Source organism: Geotrypetes seraphini, chromosome 16 (genome assembly GCF_902459505.1).
Source record: "Geotrypetes seraphini chromosome 16, aGeoSer1.1, whole genome shotgun sequence".
Lineage (NCBI taxonomy): Eukaryota > Metazoa > Chordata > Amphibia > Gymnophiona > Dermophiidae > Geotrypetes > Geotrypetes seraphini.
Window position 1 is genome coordinate 27,601,774 of NC_047099.1, and position 18,750 is coordinate 27,620,523.

Consider the following 18,750-nt stretch of genomic DNA (forward strand, 5'->3'; position numbering starts at 1 on the left):
TGCAAGGAGAACCAGGCAAGGCCTCACTCTAGGCTGTCCTGCAGAAATTCCCAAGATGTGCGGCAAAAACACATGCAGAGGAACCATCGCCCAAGAGGAACACCAGTCCTCAAAGGGGCACCAGATATACACATAAGCCCGAGAAGTCGAGACCCTCCGAGATACCAAAAAAGTAGAGACCACCTTATCTGAATATTCTTTCTTGCTTAGACATTACCTTTCAAGAGCCAAGTCGTAAGACAAAAGGGACCTGGATCGAACAAAGGGATGGGACTCCGAGTCAGAAGGTCGCTCGAGAGGGGCAGAGAAAGAGGGTCTGCCATGAGAAGACAGACCAGATTCCCGTACCATGGATGCCTGGGACAATCTGGAGCCACCAGGATCATGCGGCCTGCATGAAGCACAATGCAAAGAACTCTGCCCACCAGCAGCCACGGAGGAAAGACATACAGCAGGCCATCCGTTGGCCAATCGTATACCAGAGCATCTGGCCCCTCGGCTTGGTAATCTCTGCACCGATTGAAGAATCTCCGTGCCTTGGAGTTGACACACGTAGCCATGAGAACCATCATCGGCCGACCCCAAGACCGAATGATCAGATCAAAGGTCTCCATCCCAAGGCACCACCTGCCTGGATCCAGCACATGAAGTCTGAAGAAATCTGCCTAGACATTGTCCACTCCTGCTATGTGGGAAGCAGAGATGTCCAGGAGTTGAGCCTTCGTCCATTCCATGAGAAGTGCTGTTTCCTGCACTACCAGATGACTTGGTTCCCCCGTTGATTGATGTAGGCCACTGCCGTGGCATTGTCAGTGAGAACCCAAACAGCTTTGCCCTCCAGGAAGGCCACAAGCAACAACCGAATGGCTCTGGTCTCCAGAACATTGATAACTATGTGGCCTTCTCCGGTGACCAGCTGCCCTGAGCTGAATAACCAAGACTCTGGCATCCGAGGAGACTGGCATCTGTGAGAACTGTCCACTGGGGCTGATCCAGACTCACCCCCTGGACCAGAGTGTGTGACTGAAATCACCAGCACAGACAGCTATGAACTGCCCACAAAAGGGAACCAGAGTGTCCAAATCATGAACCTGCGGGGACTTCATCTGGCAAAGTAACACAAGAAAATGGAGTAGATTCTGCACCGTTCACGGAGGAGAGTGCTTATGAGCAACTTGAAAAACTGAACGTGGACAAAGCGATGGGACCAGACGGGATCCATCCCAGAATACTGAGGGAGCTCAAAGAGGTTCTGGCAGGTCCTATTAAAGACTTGTTCAACAAATCTCTGGAGACGGGAGTGGTTCCTGAGGATTGGAGGAGAGCGAATGTGGTCCCTATTCACAAAAATGGTCACAGGGATGAAGTGGGAAACTTCAGGCCAGCAAGCCTCACTTCAGTTGTTGGAAAAATAATGGTAGTGTTGCTGAAAGAAAGGATAGTGTACTTCCTTGAATCTAATGGGTTATATGATCCGAGGCAACATGGCTTTACAAAAGGTAAATCGTGCCAAATGAACCTGATTGAATTTTTTGATTGGGTGACTGAAGAGCTGGATCGAGGACATATGCTAGATGTAATTTACTTAGATTTTAGCAAAGCCTTTGATATGGTTCCTCATAGGAGGTTCTTGAACAAACTTGAAGGGCTGAAGTTAGGACTAGAGAGCTGCACAGGAATGGGGACGACGGGAATCCCGTGAGTTCCCCCTTCGGGTCACGGGGATCCCGTGGGGACGCCCCTTAGGGTCATGAGGATCCTGTGGGGACACCCCCTAGGGTCACGGGGATCCCCCCTAGGGTCGCAGGGATTCTGCGGGGTTCAATGCAACTCAAGCCATGAGGCTCGTCTTCTTTTTCCTACCTGCTCTGCCGCAGCACACAGCCGACCGGAAATCTTCCCCTATGTGAGCGCTGACGTCGGAGGGAGGGCTTAAGCAAAGTCTTCCCTCCCTCTGATGTCAGCGCTGACATCGGGGAAGACTTCCTGTCGGCTATGTGTGCTGGGGCAGTGTAGGTAGGAAATAGAAGACGAGCCTCGCGGCTCGAGCTCCATTTGACTGAGAAAGTTGCTGGTAATTTGCTTCCAGATGAGGGCTGAGAGGCAAACGCGGAACACAAAAGGGGGGAGGGAGTGCGTTTTTGGACACAAGGTATGAACTTGGGAAAGAGGATGGAAGAAGGGAGGGAAAGAGATGCTGAGGTTGGGGAGGGAGTGCATTTTGAACACAAGGCATGAACTTGGGAAAGAGGATGGAAGAAGGGAGGGAAAGAGATGCTGAAGTGGAGGAGGGAGTGCGTTTTGGACACAAGGCATGGGAACTTGGGAAAGAGGATGGAAGAAGGGAGGGAGATGCTGAGGTGGGGGAGGGAGTGCCCTGTAGCCCTGCACAAAAAGGGTTGCAGGGCAGAGGCTGCAAACTACAGACCAGCGAGTCTCACATCAATAGTATGCAAACTCATGGAAACACTAATCAATCTTGGACGCAATCTTGGATGAGGAGAATCTATGGGATCCCAGTCAACACGGATTCTCCAAGGGTAGGTCCTGCCAATCCAATCTCATCAGCTTCTTTGACTGGGTAACAAAACAGCTACACTTGGGAGAATCCATGGACGACGTATACCTAGACTTCAGCAAAGCTTTCGATAGTGTCCCGCATCGCAGACTGTTGAGCAAGATGAAATCAACGGGGCTGGGAGAAACACTAACTACATGGGTCAATGACTGGCTGAGTAGCAGACTTCAGAGGGTGGTAGTTAACGGTACCCTCTCTAAAACATTGGAGTTACTAGTGGAGTACCGCAGGGCTCAGTCTTGGGCCCGCTCCTTTTCAACATATTCATAGGGGACCTAACTCAGGGGCTTCAAGGTAAGATAACGTTATTTGCTGACGACGCCAAACTATGCAATATAGTGAGAGACGGCAATTCACCCGATAGTATGATACAGGACCTACATTTATTGGAGCTTTGGTCCTCGACCTGGCAGCTGGGCTTCAACGCTAAGAAATGCAAGATCATGCACCTCAGCAGCAGAAATCTGTGCAGAACTTACACCTTGAATGGTGAGACCTTAGCTAGAACTTCAACAGAACGAGACTTGGGAGTGATCATCAGCGCAGACATGAAAACTGCTGATCATGTGGAGAAGGCTTCATCTAAGGCAAGACAGCTTTTATGTTGCATCCGCAGAAGTTTCGTCAGCCAGAAGCCTGAAGTCATAATGCCATTATACAGAACCATGGTAAGACCTCATTTGGAATACAGTGTGCAATTCTGGAGGCCACACTACCGAAAAGATGTGCCGAGAGTAGAGTCGGTGCAACGTATGGCTACCAGGATGGTCTCGGGGCTCAAGGATCTATCGTACGAGGAAAGGCTGAGAAATTTGCGGCTGTACTCACTCGAGGAACGTAGGGAGAGAGGAGACATGATCGAGACGTTTAAGTATATTACCGTCCGTATCGAGATGGAAGAAGAGATTCTCTTTCTCAAAGGACCCTCAGCCACAAGAGGGCATCCGCTCAAACTCAGGGGCGGGAAATTTCATGGCGACACCAGGAAATATTTCTTCACCGAGAGTGCTTGATCCTTGGAATGAGCTCCCGGTGCAGGTGATCGAGGTAAACAGCGTGCAAGAATTTAAAAGCAAATGGGATGCCCATGTGGGATCCCTTAGAGCAGGGGTGTCCAATGTAGGTCCTCGAGGGCCGCAGTCCAGTCGGATTTTCAGGATTTCCCCAATGACTATACATGAGGTCTATTTGCATGCACTGCTTTCATTGTATGCTAATAGATCTCATGCATATTCATTGGGGAAATCCTGAAAACCCGACTGGATTGCGGCCCTCGAGGATCGACATTGGATACCCCTGCCTTAGAGGGTTAAGCCAAGGGAACCTGTCACCAGGAGTGGGATACCTAGGATAGTAGACTTGGGGGTGGGTCAGTAGAGTGGGCAGACCTGATGGGCTATGGCCCTTATCTGCCGTCATCTTCTATGCTTCTATGTTTCTAACTTCGGAAAGAGGATGGAGGCAGGGAGGGAAAGAGATGTTGAGGTGGGGGAGGGAGTGCATTTTTGGACACAAGGCATGAACTTGGGAAAGAGGATGGAGGAAAGGAGGGAAAGAGATGTTGAGGTGGGGGAGGGAATGCGTTTTTGGACATAGAAGGCATGGACTTGGGAGAGAGGAAGGGAGGGAAAGAGATGGTTGTGTACACGGAAATGGAAGAAAGGAGAAGTTTTGGTCATAGGGAGGGAGGGAGGGAGGTACAGATGAGAGGGAGAAATATTGTGGTGGAAAAGGAACAGTGAGACAGATTGAAATGGATGCAAGAGGGAGGAATGTTGGACATAGTGGTGAAGGGAATGGAGGGAGAGATGTGGCATGGTGCTGGAGAGGGGTGATAGAAGGAGAAATGTTGGGCATGGAGCTGGTGGGCAGGCATGAAAGATGAGAAAGGGATAAATGCTGGACCATGGTAGGAGGAACCAATGGACAGCAACAGAAGAATTTACAGAAGATGGGAAAGCGGAAAAAAGAAACTAGGACCAACTTTATGGAAAAATAAGTCTCCAGACAACAAAGGTAAAAAACGGAATTTATTGACTAAAATATGTTAGCTTTGGGAAATGTATATAGCAGATGTCTTTGTATTGTGTTCAAAAGAAAAGGAAATGCATTTCTGGTTTTATTTCTACAGTGTTGAAGTACTTACTGACCCTTGCTGTGACTGGTGGGGATCCCCAAGCACCGCCAGCAGAGGACCTCCTCTAGAGACGGCCAGAACTCCCCTCCACCAAGCACAGCAGTCGCTGGCAGCATCCATGAGCTACTGAGGTGCTAGCATTTGTGACTCAGGGATGCTACTGCTGCCTGCCAAGCTTGGCATAAGGGACCCCCGGCCAACTGCAAAGGAAGTCCTCAGCTGACAATTAATATTTACAAATTAATAAAGTCTCCATGCTTATTTGTAAATGGGTCTCTACCAGAGCCTTTAATTCAGAAGCATAATTAAATGAAATAACTATTTCTGAAGTTTATAGGGACAGGCAGGGACAGAGGGGATTCCTCGCGGGGACGGGTGGGGACGGAGGGATTCCTTGTGGGGACGGGTGGGATTTCTGTCTCCGCGCAAGTCTCTAGTTAGGACCCAAAGTGGTGAACTGGGTTAGAAACTGGCTATCTGACAGACGCCAGAGGGTGGTGGTTAATGGAAGTCACTCGGAAGGAAAGGTGAGTAGTGAAGTCCCTCAGGGTTCAGTGCTGGGGCCGATCCTGGTCAATATGTTTGTGAGTGACATTCCTGAAGGGTTAGAAGGAAAAGTACGCCTTTTTGAAGATGATACCAAGATTTGTAACAGAGTAGACACCGAAGAGGGAGTGGAAAACATGAAAAAGGATCTACAAAAGTTAGAGGAATGGTCTAAAATCTGGCAATTCATCAATTCCACTTACGTTTGAGGCGGTCATATGCAGAACATTATTACATGTTAAACCCCCCCTTAGATAAATGCCATCTTTTCCTTATAGTTACTGGGATAGCCATGCAGATGACAACTCGAAACTGGAAAATCTATGATCATCTGAATTTCCCTTTCTGGTGGGCTAATCTGTACTCCAGCTATGGATATGAGAAAATGAATGCAGAAAGTCTGGGGCACAATATTCTTTTTAAATTGGTTTGGGGTCCGTTGGCATCGTATGTTTCTTCTCTATAGCAGGTTTCTGATTATAAGTCAGGTTTTGTTTACTTTTATATACATCCAAAATAGGATGGGGGGGATATTTCTGTCCTAATTTGACCCTAGAGTAGTTACACTTGGGGTGGGAGGAAGGGTGGGAAAATCTTATTAATATGAAGAGGGTAAGGTTACTGGGCAAATAAATGTCGCAATGTTTTATTGTATAATCATTGAATAAGGTGGGTGGGAGAAAATGAGTGGTTATATATATAAAATTGTAAGTGGATGTGCTTAAATTGATGTTTTATGTGTTATATATTCATGTATTGCACTTCTGAAATATGGAAAACCAATAAAGAATTATTAAAAAAAAAAAGGTTAGAGGAACAGTCTAATGTTTGGCAACTAAAATTCAATGCAAAGAAATGCAGAGTAATGCATTTGGGGATTAATAATCGAAAGGAACCGTATATGCTGGGTAGTGAGAAGCTGATATGCACGGATGGGGAGAGGGACCTTGGGGTGATAGTGTCTGAAGATCTAAAGGTGAAAAAACAGTGTGACAAGGCAGTGGCTGCTGCCAGAAGGATGCTGGGCTGTATAAAAGAGAGGCTTAGCCAGTAGAAGGAAGAAGGTGTTGATGCCCCTGTACAGGTCGTTGGTGAGGCCCCACTTGGAGTATTGTGTTCAGTTTTGGAGACCGTATCTGGTGAAAGACGCAAGAAGACTTGAAGCGGTCCAGAGGAGGGCGACGAAAATGATAGGAGGCTTGCGCCAGAAGACGTATGAGGAGAGACTGGAAGCCCTGAATATGTATGCCCTAGAGGAAAGGAGGGACAGGGGAGATATGATTCAGATGTTCAAATACTTGAAGGGTATTAACGTAGAACAAAATCTTTTCCAGAGAAAGGAAAATGGTAAAACCAGACGACATACTTTGAGGTTGAGGGGTGGTAGATTCAAGAGCAATGTTAGGAAATTCTACTTTACGGAGAGGGTAGTGGATGCCTGGAATGCGCTCCCGAGAGAGGTGGTGGAGAGTAAAACTGTGACTGAGTTAAAAGAAGCGTGAGATGAACACAGAGGATCTAGAATCAGAAAATAATATTAAATATTGAACTAAGGCCAGTACTGGGCAGACTTGCACTGTCTGTGTCTGTATGTGGCCATTTGGGGGAGGATGGGCTGGGGATGGCTTCAATGGCTAGGAGGGTGTAGATGGGCTGGAGTAGGTTTTGACAGAGATTTCGGCAGTTGGAACCCAAGCATAGTACCGGGAAAAGCTTTGGATTCTTGCTCAGAAATAGCTAAGAAGAAAAAATTAAAAAAAATTTAAATTGAATCAGGTTGGGCAGACTGGATGGACCATTCGGGTCATCTACTTTGTTACTAAGTACAGACTGGAGAAGGCACATATGAACAAGCAACCACTGAACCACCTCCAATAAGGCTGCCATTGACCCCAAGACCTGAAGAAACTGGGGGAAACGAGAACCCACAAGGGAGCAAATCTGCGACTGCAACTTCTGCACATGGGCCTCAGGAAGGAACACCCTCCCCAGATTGGTGTTGAAAAGAACTCTAAGATACTCCAAGGCATTGAGACAGAGCCAACCAACTCTTGGAAAGGTTGACAACCTAGCCCAATGACTGCAGCACTTCCATGACAAGGGGCCGTGCCTCGAGAGCTCTCCAGGAAGGACTTTGCTTGAATCAACCAATTGTCCTGTTAAGAATGAACCAAAATGCCCTCCTTGCACAAAGCCGTTGCCACCACTATCATAATCTTGGTGAAGATACGTTGAGCCGTGGCCAGACCAAACGGAAGTGCACAAAACTGCCTTGAACTCCACCAACCTCTGAAGAGTCTGACGAAACTCCCACCTCTTCCAAGTGGACTGTCAAGGGGAAGAGAAAGAAAAAAAATCTAGCAAGGGCTGGTCAAAGTCAAGAGCATACCCATCACAAAGCACTTCCAGGACACACTTATCTAACGTGAACTCAGTCCACTCCTAGTAAAACTCCTGTAACCAGGCCCCTACCTGAACCAGGGGAAGGAACCAAACATCATCATTGTGTAGGATGAGCGGAGGAATCCCATCCCTCCCGCATGCACTCCAAAAGGATTGCATATGCTGGAAAAACTGACCCATGGAAGAATAACCTGCAGCAGATACCTACGAAACTCAAAGACGACCTCAGCCCAATCCTCCTCTACCAGACTCACCCGAGGTCAAAACACTGAAGAAGCCTGAAAAGAATCAGATACAAAAAGGGAATCCCCAATGCCTGCGGTGATAAGGGAACCCTGGGCCCCCCCAACCCGAGGCAGCCACAACGGCTGGGGAAGCCCGAGCCTTTTGTGGTTGGGGAAGCCCAGGCCTCCCCACCACCCACGGCCGACTTTCCCTTCGCAGCCACTTTGGAATCCCTCCTGCCAGCATGTGACACCGACCTTAATGAGGGTTCCCCTTAGCGCAGCCACAAGTAAAAACTACAAACACCGGCCTCATTGAGAGCACACTGAGCACTTCTTAGACCAAGAAGTGCTCACTGTGAACCACGAGGCAGGCTCAATTCAGCTAGAAGGGAGAAAAATTAATGAATGAAATCGGCACTAATAAAACTCAATGGCTCTGCCTCAGGTTTTGTTTGGAGGGGGGGGTAAACGTTAAGTTTTAAAGCAGCAGACCCCACTAGCTCTCCAAGCTGTAGTCAGTGCCCACAGGCAAGGCGTACAGCTGAGGCACCTCTAAATAAAAATTGGAGAGGTGAGGAAATGGGGAGAGGGACTTGGCTGCCCGAGTGTGACACCCCTGAGGTTTAATGGCCGTCCCCCACCCCCACCTCAGGACCCAAGCTCAATCCGGGCAATAAAAGACCAAAAAAGGCCCCTGCCTATCCTCTCCAACAGTCCCAAAAGCAAGGCCATGAGAAGAGATCTCTGAAAATGAGAAAATAGAACAGAACTGCACAGGCTTATCACCTCCACCCGCTGAAGACTAAGAATAGACTGATTCTAAGAGGGACTGTACAGCCCACTTGTACTGCTGATAGAATTCAGTGTGTTCTCAGTCTCCACCTGCTGGTAGAGCAGCATAAATCCATTCGTCTGTGCCAGTCTGGAGGGACACTAAAGATTCAGGGATGAGAGTTGTGGCTTACTCTGGGTGAGAGAAAAAAAGGGATTTTTCCTGTTTGTGGCAGCCGAGCAACTTTTTACAGTTTTGGGTGAGCGGATGCCGGACTTTCCATCCGGCACTAGGAAGGGCTCCTTCTGACATCATTGGGATCCTTCATCCCCTCGACTGAAAAGGATGCCGAGACTGTGGCGCATGTCCGCATGGCATGGCCTAAGGGGCATGCTAGGCCCCTTGGAGCCACGAGTGACAATGGAGTGCTACAGAGAGTTTCTCTCCCCCAAGGAGTTATCGTTTCCTGAACGAAGGCAATACTGTTTATCGTTGTTTTGGATGATGGGAAAGAGGACAGTAAAACCTGAAACTACGACTTCAACTCCACTTGGTCCCATGAACCGGCATTTGAAATTATTAGAAGTGACTTTGCCAACAGGAATCCTAGTGTAGTGGAACCAGTTTAGAGTTCCACTGTTTCTCTGGAAGATCTTCTTGAGCATCAAACAGCTCCTTTACTAACTTATAAAGAGTTGCCTAAGACAGTTTCATCATATGAAGTTTTAGGAGTTCAAAAAAACTCTGGAGATTCCAAAGGATATAACGTTGAAAGATTTATGGTTGATAAATTCGAGAGTAGAGGGGTTTTTGAAGACAGTAGTAAATCAAAATGAAAAATTCTCTCAGGAAGTTATCCAAAAATTTGAAAATGTTGATTCAAAAATAAAACTATTAGATAAAAGGTTGGGGAAATTTGAGTCACAAGTCTTAACTTTGCAGAAGGTATCATCTTCAGCAGTTAAAGTCTTACATTTAATTCATTCCAAACTTGAAGCTATGGAAAATGTTTACAGGTCTAAGAATCTGTGTTTGGTTAATTTCCCAATCACCCATTTACTGTCTGTAATGTAATATTGCTTCAGAAATATTTTAAGGAAGTATTGGGTTTAACCAGTGTAGATTCCTTACTATTTCTAATCTTTACTATATATCCCACAAAAGAAAAAGATATCGTTAGGCGTGGATCAGTTAGTTTCAAATGAATTTGACCTAATGGGGTTCCTTGAGGACTCACAAGATGTAATAACAACTAGATTCACTCTATTAGTGACTTGCTTTACAGAAATTGATAAGAATTTGATCATGAAAACATATTTTAAGAACAAGCAGACTAAATTTTGTGAGGATTTAATAATTATTTTTCCCGATGTGGATAAAGCCACTCAATTTAGAAGGAAGTCCTTTTTGTTAGATTCTATCTTAAATTTCCTTGTAAATATATTATAAAATTTCAAGAAAAGGAATATTTTTTGGGGATTCTGGATTTTCAGGAAAAGCAAAAGAAGTGATAACCGATTTTGATTTGGAGTTATAATAGAATATCACCATGTTTTGTTGGGTTTGTTTATTGTTATGAAAATATATTAAATAAGCCTGTATTATTTTGAAAAGTGTATTAGAATGAAGCTACTCCTCTCTAGATGGGGGCCTGATGGACATTATAGATTTGTGACAATTGTGGAGTTGAAGTATTAATTTGTCCATTCTTATTTTCTTTGTGAAATGTAGTCAAATAAAATTTTTGAAATAAAGAATCAGGGATTCTCAGTCTCTATCTGTTGGTAGAGGTGAATAATCCATTCATTTGTGCTTATCTGGAAGGATGGTATAGAACTTTGCCTTTTTGTGGATACGAAGATCACAGATAAAGTGGATACCCTGGAGAGAGCAGAAACCATGAGAAAAAATATCTCTGAAAATTAGAATAATCAAAGGTCTGGCAGTTAAAATTTAATGAAAAGTAGTGTAGAGCCATGCACTTGAGATGCAGAATTCCAAAGGAGAAGTACCAGATAGGAGATGAGAGACTGATAAGCACAACTTAGGAAAGGGACCTTGGGATGATGGCATCTGTGAATCTCAAGGTGACAAAACAATATGACAAGGCAGTGGCCACAGCCATAAGGATTCAGAGCTGCATACTGAAAATTTATTTATATTTACGCAGAGAAGAGCATAACTAGCAGAAAAAATGGAGGTACTGATGCCCCTGTACAAGTCATTGGTGAGTTCCCACTTGGAGTAGTCGTGCTCAGTTTTAGAGGCTATATCTTGCTAAGGATTTAAAAAGATTTGAAGCAGTGTAAAGAAAAAGTGGCAAAAAAAGTATGGGGTTTATGCCAAAAGATGTATGAGGAACGACGATGATTTGAAGATGTATACCCTAGAGCAGTGTTTTTCAACCGCTGTTCCGCGGCACACTAGTGTGCCGCAAGTTGTTGCCTGGTGTGCCGTACGGTGCAGACACTGATTAGGCCTCAGGCCGGGTCCCGCACGCGCTCCCATGAGACTCCCCCGGTCCCCGCTGCTGTTCAGTTTCGATCTTCTGCTCTGACGCAACCGGAAACAGGAAGTTGCAGCAGAGCAGAAGATTGAACACTGAGCAGCCGCACGTGCGCGGCTCTTTGGGAAAGCGTGCATGTCGCCGAAAAACAAAACCTACAAACTAAGGTGAGGCGAAGGGAGAGAGCTGGCTAAACAGTAGGATCGATTGGGCAGGCGAGTGGTGGCTGCAGGGACCGTGCGATCGCTCGTGTTCCCGGCTCAAATTGGAAGGAGGGAGTGAAAGGGAAAAGGATTCTGGGCCAAGGGGATGAAGACGGAAAGAAAAACCCACATCAGGAAAGAAAGGGAAGGACTGGCAGGTGAGCCAGATGCTAGAAGCAGGGAGGGGGGGAAGAAAGAGGGAAAAAAGCTAGATGGGGTTGAAAAGAAGAGACACACTGGTATGGAAGAGGAAGATAGGGGAAATCTGGACACAGGAAGGTAACAGAAAGAGGGGAAATTATGTGCATGGGGCATAGGGACAGAGACATAAAGGGGACATGCCATGGGGATGGTATATGGACACAGGGGGGGGGGCAATGACAGATACATAGGGGAGATATTAGAAATGGAGAAAATAGGAGCACAGAAGCGAGATGGTTTGTGGGGATGGGACAGGGACCGAGCTCGCAGGCTCCAGTGGCTTGCACAAATTACATTGTAACGTGCCATGAAAATAAGAGGGAGGAAGGTAGATAGATAAGCCACGTGAGAGGAGCTGAAGGGTAGTAGAAAGGATCAGATGGTAAAGGAGGGAGGGAAGGGTGGTGGTGCAAAGGAATAGGACAGACATTGAAGGAGGATGGAGAGGAACAGACCCCGAAGGGAAATGTGGAAGACAGAGTGGGAAGAAGACAGATGCCAGACTATGGGGAAGCGGAGGGAAGAAGATGGGTGCTAGACCAATTGGGGGGGGGGGGGGTGAAGGGAGAGGCACAGTAACAGCAAATGGAAGACGTAGAGAGAAGACACACAGTGGATGGAAGGAATTGAATGAGAAGATGTGGAAAGCAGAAACCAGACAACAAAGGTAGAAAAAAAAATTATATTTATTTATTTATTTTTTGCTTTAGGATAAAATAGTATATTAGTTGTGTTGATAAAAATTTATAAACAAAGCCCTGCCAGCTGAACATCTCTTTCTCTAGTTCAGCAGCAGGAACTTTGATTTATAAGAAAGGAATAAGCTAAATATTACAGTACTAAGGCTTATATGGATGCAGCGGGGACAGTGACGGGGCGGTGAATGGGATGGCAGTGGCGGTGACGGGGCGGTGAAAGGGATGACGGTGACGGGGCGGTGAAGGGAATGGCTGTTGACGAAGAGCTACGTGTGTGTCTTTCTTCGATTCCAGCCAGAATATCAGCTTTGTGTTTAGCCAAACAGGCCCAGGTTTCGCACTGAATAAAGTATTTTATAATTTTTCACTATTCTGTTTACTTAATATTTCATAATAAAGTAATTATAAAATACTTTCTTTGTGTTTTTTGATTCCTATTCAAGAGAATTACTTTATAACATTTTCTAATGGTGGTGTGCCTCATGATTTTTTTCATGAAACAAGTGTGCCTTTGCCCAAAAAAGGTTGAAAAACACTGCCCTAGAGGAACGGAGAGACATGGGTGATATTATACAGACATTCAAATATTTCATATGTATTAATCTACAAATGAACCTTTCTTAGAGACAGAAAGGTGGTAGAAATAGAGGACATAACCAGAGGTAAGTTACATAGATTGTGAGCCCACGGGTACAGAGAGGGAAAAGTGCTTGAGTACCCAACTGTAAACCGCTTAAATAAACTTGATAGGAAGTATATAAATACCTAAAATAAATAACTTAGGTTGGGAGGCAGACTCGGAAATAACATCAGGAAATACTTTTTCATAGAGAAGGAGGTAGAAGCTTGAATGCACTTCTGCGAGAGGTAGCAGAGATGAAAACTGTAAATGAATTCAATAATGCATGGGATAAACACAAAGAAATCCTATATGGAAAGATTGAAGCCAAAAAAAACAAACTTAGCAGTGCTTAAGTGGTGACTCCAGTAATTGGAAAACAAATCCAGTGTTGAGCAGACTTCTACGGTCTGTGCTTTTATTGTGGCTGAACAGATTTGGATGGGATGGAGTGGGGCTCTGAGGAAGAGAAGGAGGAAGAAAAGTGATGCAACTTACTCATTTACTTAAGATTACAGGGAGCATTTTATCTTACCAGAATAAGGATTGCTGGTCAAACTTCCTTCCCTTCCAGTTAGAGCTGTGTTGGGAGTAGGAAATGGGATGCTGTAGTAATCCTATAAAACAGAGGGCGTTATCAGACATGACACTCCTCTCCCTCAGAGCATCACCACAATGGGCTACAAACAGAATGTTCTGGAACCTACATCTTAACTCCTACAGCACAAGCTCTACCAAAGGGGTCCTGTCCTTCCACGACTGTATATATCTACTGTGCGGGTTCCACAAGCGCCACTGTCCCCCCCCCCCCCATGCTCCACCAGGGCTCTGCCCCTCCATACCTGTTGCTGCTTATTGTGCAGGCTTCTAAACTCCTCATCAAGTATAGCATAGACTTCCAAGTGCTAGAGGCATGGAGGGGGTTCCAAAGAGTGTGTGCGGTACTCGGCCTTCTCTCTCCATGCCTCTTGCCAAGTACTGTGCAAACTCCACAAGGACCTTCCCTGTCAATGTCCCTTGCTGAACAATGTTCAAGTATTTTATAAAGCAATTCACTTCCCTTTTAAGAGAACTGGGACTCACCAACGGAAATCTTGTTTGAAGCATCTGAAGGTCATCATACCCGTACACCTGTGGCTACAAAAGATATAATGGATGATAATCACATGCCTAAACCAAGATTCTTGCTCTACCCTGTGTCTTCTTTAACTATTACAATCTACCTGTTAACTAGGCAAGTAACAAAATACACACAATATATTATGATGTACTTTAGGGATGTCCAGAAATACCCAAAGTTGGAAAAACTATGCGAATTGAAGTTTTCCCCATGAATTTGATTGTGCTTGGTCAGAAAATAATTTTTGTAGAATGTTTTAGGTTCATCCTGGGGTCAAAGCCAATGAATATAAAACACCACCAAAATCTGTTTTTCCCCTTAAAATTACTGCAAAATTTTCACTATACTACGGATGTAGATTAAATGTGTAAAACTAAGTAAATCTGACAGATACATGTGAAAGAATTTCTAGGTTACATCATACAGAAATAAAACAGACATTCACAGAACTGACAGCGTCAAATAGGACATTGCTTCAAAGCTGAACACTCTAGTACTGGAACAGTTTCGATTGGGGCAAGCCAGTTTTCAAGCAGGTAAACCACAACATGTCACTGGGAGACTTGGTGGGACCTGAATCACATTTTTTGTTTCACACTCTTGGTATTAACAATGAATGGTTGGCAAAGACTTCTATACTGCTAAACAGTTTGTCAACACAGTGATGTTAACATCACAGCCGAGCGAGATGTTAAACTGATAACTGATGTGAGGCCTTGTTGCAAGGACTTGAACAGTAACACAGGTTTTATCCTATCTCAAGACGACATTGAATGCTTCAGTGTTTGGAATGCCATTGGTAGATGATTAAGAACATAAGAATAGCCTTACTGGGTCAGACCAATGGTCCATCAAGCCCAGTAACCCGTTCTCACATTGGCCAATCCAGGTCACTAGTACCTGACCAAAACCCAAGATGTAGCAATATTCCATGCTAGCGATACAGGGCAAGCAGTGGCTTCCCCCGTGTCTTTCTCAATAACAGACTATGGACTTTTCCTCCAGGAAATTGTCCAAACCTTTCTTAAAACCAGCTATGCTATCTGCTCTTACCACAACCTCTGGCAACGTGTTCCAGAGCTTAAGTATTCTCTGAGTGAAAAGAAATTCCTCCTATTGGTTTTAAAAGTATTTCCCTGTAACTTCATAGAGTGTCCCCTAGTCTTTGTAATTTTTGACAGAGCAAAAAATTGATCCACTTGTACCCGTTCTACTCCACTCAGGATTTTGTAGACTTCAATCATATATCCCCTCAGCCGTCTCTTTTCCAAGCTGAAGAGCCCTAACCTTTTTAGTCTTTCCTCATACGAGAGGAGTTCCATCCCGTTCACCATCTTGGTCGCTCTTCTTTGAACCTTTTCTACTGCCACTATATCTTTCTTGAGATAAGGAGACCAGAATTTAATGCAATACTCCAAATGAGGTCGCACCATGGAGCGATACAGGGGCATTATAACATTCTTAGTCTTGTTAACCATCCCTTTTTTTAATAATTCCTAGCGTCCTGATTGCTTTTTTGGCTGCCGCCGCACATTTGGACAGAAGATTTCATCGTGTTGTCTACAATGACACCCAGATCCTTTTCTTGGGCACTGACCCCCAAGGTGGACCCCTAGCATCCGGTAACTGTGATTCAGGTTATTCTTCCCAATGTGCATCACTTTGCATTTGTCCACATTAAATTTCATCTGCCACTTGGATGCCCAGTCTTCCAATTTCCTAAGATCCACCTGCAATTTTTCACAATCCCCATGCGTTTTAACAACTTTGAACAGTTTAGTGTCATCTGCAAATTTAATCACCTCACTTGTCGTTCCAATTTCCAGATCATTTGTAAATAAGTTAAATAGCACCGGTCCCACCCAGTACAGACCCCTGCGGCACTCCACTGTTTACTCTCCTCCATTGAGAAAAATGACAATTTAACCCTAGCTTCTGTTTTCTATCCGATAACCATTTCCTAATCTACAACTGAACTTTGCCACCTATCCCACGACTCTAATTTTCTCAGGAGCCTCTCGTATGGAACTTTCTCAAAAGCTTTCTGAAAATCTAGCTACACTATATCAACCGGCTCACATTTATCCACATGTTTATTCACACCTTCAAAGAAGTTGAGCAAATTTGTGAGGCAAGATCTCCATCGGCTAAACCCATGCTGACTCCGTCTCATTAAATCGTGTTTGTCTCATTAAATCGTGTATTTTCCACAATAAAGTGCAGATATTGAAGGTTCATTTAATAAAATACTGCAAGATGTTTTGTATAAAATATCTTTTTATCAATGTATTATTGCTGAGTGTGGAGGAGTGTGTGGCGCAGTGGCTGGATCTACAGCCTCGGCATCCTGGGGTTGTGGGTTCAAACCCCGTGTTGCTCCTTGTGACCCTGGGCAAGTCACTCAGTCCTCCATAGCCTCAGGTACGTTAGATAGATTGTGAGCCCACCGGGACAGATAGGGAAACATACTTGAGTACCTGATTGTAAAACCGCTTAGATAATCTTGATAGGCGGTATATAAAAAAATCCTAATAATAATAATAATAATAAAACATAGAAGTAAGAACATAAGAAACGCCTTCACCGGATCAGACCAAGGTCCATCTAGTCCGGCGATCCGCACACACGGAGGCCCATTTAGGTGCTCCTTTTTGGAGACCTGGTTTTCCCGTATCCTTCAATATGATCTGCAAGAAACCCAGCACAGTATTTTCTGCCACCACCTCCTCCGGGAGAGCATTCCAAGCGCCCACCACTCTTTGTGTGAAACAGAACTTCCTGACATTTGTCCTGAACCTGCTGCCATTCAGTTTTAGGCTATGACCTCTTGTCCACGTCACATCTGAAAATGTCAGTTAAACCAAGAAATTTGCTCCACTAAGAAAAATAGCAAATTTTAAGAAAACCAGAGCTTATGTAAATCGGTGGCTTTGAGCAACCCCAGGATGGGCTTTAAACATTTTGAAAAAATTATTTTCTGATCAAGTGCAATCAAATTCATGGGAAATTTCAATTTGCACAGTTTTTCCAATATTAGGATTTTCTGGACAACCCTAATGTACTTTTACCAATATACCTGGAAGGAAGGCAGCAATAATATAAGGAACTCCATGTACTTATGCAAGACTGTGAAAATGCAAGTGAAAAGTTTCAAGCTCTGTGCCTTTGTGATTTAAAGACTGGAATAAAAGAGAAATTGTAGGTTTCTTTATAAAGACAGTTTGAATTTTTAAAAAAGCAAACTTAATTAGATAGTTTCCATATACAGTATAAGTGACTTCCCCCACCATAGTTTTAAGTTTCTATTTCTGGCAGAAAGTCCAAGTTTAACTTTCAAAGCCTACAGCATTAACAGTCTCTAGAAGGCACAGCAGGGCTTAGCTCAGTCTTTTCACACCCAACCATCTTCAACTCCCATTCACCCCTAGCACATTTTTTTCACGTATAGTCCTAGGGATCCTTTTACAAGCTGCGGTAAACTTTTCTACTGCAGGCAAGTGAGGTAAATGCGCTGACGTTCACAGGAATACTATTAACATCGGAGCATTTACAATAGCCTGCAGTATAAACCCCTTACCGCGTGTCTTTATAAAAGCCAGCATTAATTTGCAATCAATTATTCTAATTAGGATTACAAGAGGGAAGTGTTTATTACAGACTCTTATTTCATTACATTGCTTGCTGAAAATCACACACTATACTGTGTGCTTTATTTCACACAATACATCATACATACAAGTCTAAAATTTCTAGTACCTTAACAAGGTTTAAACAAACAGCTCAATAAAGCAGTTACTTACCGTAACAGGTGTTATCCAGGGACAGCAGGCAGATATTCCCACACATGGGTGACATCAGCAACGGAGCCCCGCAGCGGACAGCCTCGAAAGCAAACTTGCTTGAAGATCTCGAACTTTCGAGTGCTGCATCGCGCATGCGCGCGTGCCTTCCCGCCCGAACTAGGGGGCGCATCTCCTGTGAGGATCCTCAGTTCAGATACCAAGCCAAGAAGCCAACCAGGGGAGGTGGGTGGGTTGTGGGAATATCTACCTGCTGTCCCTGGATAACACCTGTTACGGTAAGTAACTGTGCTTTATCCCAGGACAAGCAGGCAGCATATTCCCACACATGGGTGACCTCCAAGCTAAGTAAAAAGGGAGGAGGGAAGTTGGCAATTTACGAAAAAAGATTTTGCAAAACAGATTGGCCAAAATGGCCATCCCTCCTGGATAAAGTATCCAGACAGTAATGAGAGGTGAAAGTGTGAACCGAGGACCAAGTAGCAGCTTTGCAAATTTCCTCAATAGGAGTTGATCTGAGGAAAGCAACAGAAGCCGCCATAGCTCTAACTTTGTGGCCCGTTACTCGACCTTGTAGAGGAAGACCAGCCTGAGCATAGCAAAAAGAAATGCAAGCAGCCATCCAGTTGGAGATGGTACGCTTCGAGACAGGACAGCCCAACCTATTTGGATCAAAAGAAAGGAAAAGTTGAGGAGAAGTCCTGTGAGGTTGAGTACGTTGAAGATAAAACGCCAACGCACGTTTACAGTCCAAAGTATGTAGAGACGCCTCACCATGGTGAGAATGCGGCTTAGGAAAAAATACTGGTAGTACAATAGATTGATTTATATGAAAATCAGACACTACTTTAGGTAAGAATTTTGGATGTGTACGTAGAACCACCTTATCATGGTGAAAAACTGTGAAAGGCGGATCCGAGACTAAAGCTTGCAACTCACT

At 44.7% G+C, this 18,750-nt stretch overlaps 1 protein-coding gene across 8 annotated transcripts in view; it reads right to left on the bottom strand.

Moving 5' to 3' along the window:
* The window catches only part of UBAP2L (ubiquitin associated protein 2 like), a 209,072-nt gene that overhangs the window by 56,098 nt on the left and 134,224 nt on the right, over window positions 1-18,750 (bottom strand). For all 8 annotated transcript variants that reach the window (XR_004537187.1, XM_033923051.1, XM_033923053.1 and 5 more), the window contains exons 22-23: window positions 13,974-14,027; window positions 13,426-13,507 (exon numbers count right to left, since the gene is read on the bottom strand). Coding sequence is in view for 7 of the 8 variants with exons in the window: in XM_033923051.1 (XP_033778942.1) it covers window positions 13,426-13,507; window positions 13,974-14,027 (136 nt within the window). In the remaining variant the exon portion in view is untranslated. The remainder of the gene's footprint in view (window positions 1-13,425; window positions 13,508-13,973; window positions 14,028-18,750) is intronic.